The sequence below is a fragment of the Pseudomyrmex gracilis genome, unplaced genomic scaffold (genome assembly GCF_002006095.1).
Source record: "Pseudomyrmex gracilis isolate BER0280 unplaced genomic scaffold, ASM200609v1 scaffold_1088, whole genome shotgun sequence".
Lineage (NCBI taxonomy): Eukaryota > Metazoa > Arthropoda > Insecta > Hymenoptera > Formicidae > Pseudomyrmex > Pseudomyrmex gracilis.
The window spans coordinates 23,958-26,142 of record NW_018021672.1 but is presented as its reverse complement, the minus strand read 5'-3'; the positions used below and the strand labels follow the sequence as shown (position 1 = coordinate 26,142).

The 2,185-nt window shown below is 36.8% G+C and overlaps 1 protein-coding gene across 1 annotated transcript; it reads left to right on the top strand.

Moving 5' to 3' along the window:
• Positions 1-1,173: 1,173 nt before the first annotated feature.
• On the top strand, positions 1,174-2,026 carry LOC109861853 (acetylcholinesterase-like; the record flags this gene model as incomplete). The annotated part of the gene is made up of 1 exon (XM_020441691.1): positions 1,174-2,026. A coding segment is annotated over one exon (836 nt), but the record flags the coding sequence as incomplete, so codon positions are not given.
• Between the last annotated feature and the right edge of the window lie 159 nt (positions 2,027-2,185).

The window sequence follows — 2,185 nt, the reverse complement described above, 5'->3', positions numbered from 1 at the left end:
TCAACGCGTATATAATGCACAGTTTACGTGGCAGGTCTTGTAGGTTATATTTCAGTATATTATACGCTTTGTTCTGCGACGGTTATAACAAGCCATCGGTGAAATGCGTGTGTTGAGATCGGGGGAGTCGAAGGACTTGATGAAGAAAAAGATTCTTTTATAGAAAACTGGCGTAGTTTATTACTAACAAGTTTACAATTGTTGTACAATCAACGGTAAACTCTCCGGATGGACTCGGAGCCACACAGTATTGTCAACAGCTACTTACGATCTGTCTGTCGTTGCTCGCGATCGATCTTTTAAAGGGATCGATCGCGACCATTCAGCAATTTAACGACCCAAATGCTACTGCACGTAGGCCGCTGACGTTGCGTGCTCTGCGACTGTATCCTACTTAATACTACGCTTAACAAGCAGATTTTATTTACAAGGAAATGCTGCTTCTTACCTTTCTAAATAAATTCGGGTCGATTGAGCAATGACGCGTACCTTCCGTAATTGCTCAATGGCCCGTATGAAATTATTCTAGATTTCACAACACGTGATCTCTCAGACTTCGAAAGAGGGCAAATCGTTGGTGCTCGGTTATCGGGAGCGTCTGTGACAAAAACAGCTGAACTGTTTAACGTCTCACTAATGTTTGTTCAACTAATGTTTTGTCCTGAACCGATTGAGACTAAAACGAAGTTGATCGGTTCAGTCGGTCTTGAAATTATGCTCTGTGAAAATCTTTCCACTTCTCAATCGCGTGAATTTTGTGTATAAGAGGCACTACCGTGCCTCTTGATTCAATTTTTCAATACAATTTTTTAATATTTCAATTATCTGTATTAATTGTATCATTTTGAAAGTTTCTCAACGCCAGTTATAAAAATATATAATAATATCTAGGAATTTTTATTTAAAAACTTGACAATAATCTGTACGCGCGCGTAACTTTAGCACATCCAAAAATAAATGATAGCATCATATTCTTTTCCTCTTGGAACTTTGCAATTTTTGTATTAAATATTTAATAAGGTTTAATAAAATACATTGTTTTCAAGAAAGTTATTCGGGAAAATTACTATGAATTATCTCGTGTAGTTAAATAAGAAGAGAATAATTTATACAAAAAAATGTATTGTTAGTGAATTTTAATTTTTCTTAACATTTTTTCTTAATGTAAATCAGGTGACTTCAATGCGGTTCCCTTGATTGCCGGCTATACAAATAATGAGCAAGTTTTGGCGTACATGGAGGCTACCGATGATCAAAAAACAGAAGGTGAACTCTCTCCAGAAAATTTTGAAATGATGATCACAGACGAGTTCTCATCAGTAATCCGAAATCCGAATGAAAACAGTACGTGCGAGTTAAAGCCCGAAATGGTGACAAACGCAGTATTGTTCTTCTATAAGCCATACCCACCTACGATAAATACAACAGTGTTTCGTGATAGATACCTAAATTTTCAAACGGAGAAGAATTTTGCAGCTGGTCTTACACTGTTGGCTGGTAAAGTGGCAAGACATAAATCGAAGAAAGCTTTCGTTTACCGATTCGATTACCGTCCCAAGACGCAATCGGTCATGAAAGACGTGCCGGAATGGGCAGGCGTACCGCACATGTTCGAGCTTCCATTTGTCTGGGGTTTAACACATCTGACAGGCAGTAACATAACGCAGTGGCAATACAACGACAAGAAACAGTCGGAGATAATAATGTTAATGCTGACAATATTTGCCAAAAGCGGCAATCCTTCTATAACATCGTACAAGTGGGAGCCCTTCACACAAGAAAATCCAAGAATATTGATTATCGATAAGAATATTGAAATGGATAAGCCAAACATGGTAGATTATAAAGCACTCGCGTTTTGGAATGATTATTATCCGCTAGTCGTAGAAGATGCAACAAATATTTGTTGTAATGTCACAAACACGGCAACAACATGGAAAATATTTTTTCATAACATGTGTTTCAACGGTGTGATAGTTATTGCGACATTGTATCGCTTGTGTTTATAACTAATGATCACTGTGTAAAGTATATATGGGTAATTCTTTTACAAACCGAACACCATTCTGACCGACCCATTTTTGATTTAGCTGAAACTTTTTTTACGGGTTCTATATCGAAAAAAAGAGACACCTGTTCGAGGAATTTTTATTTTTTTTTATTTTTTTTTAAATAGAGAAGGTTG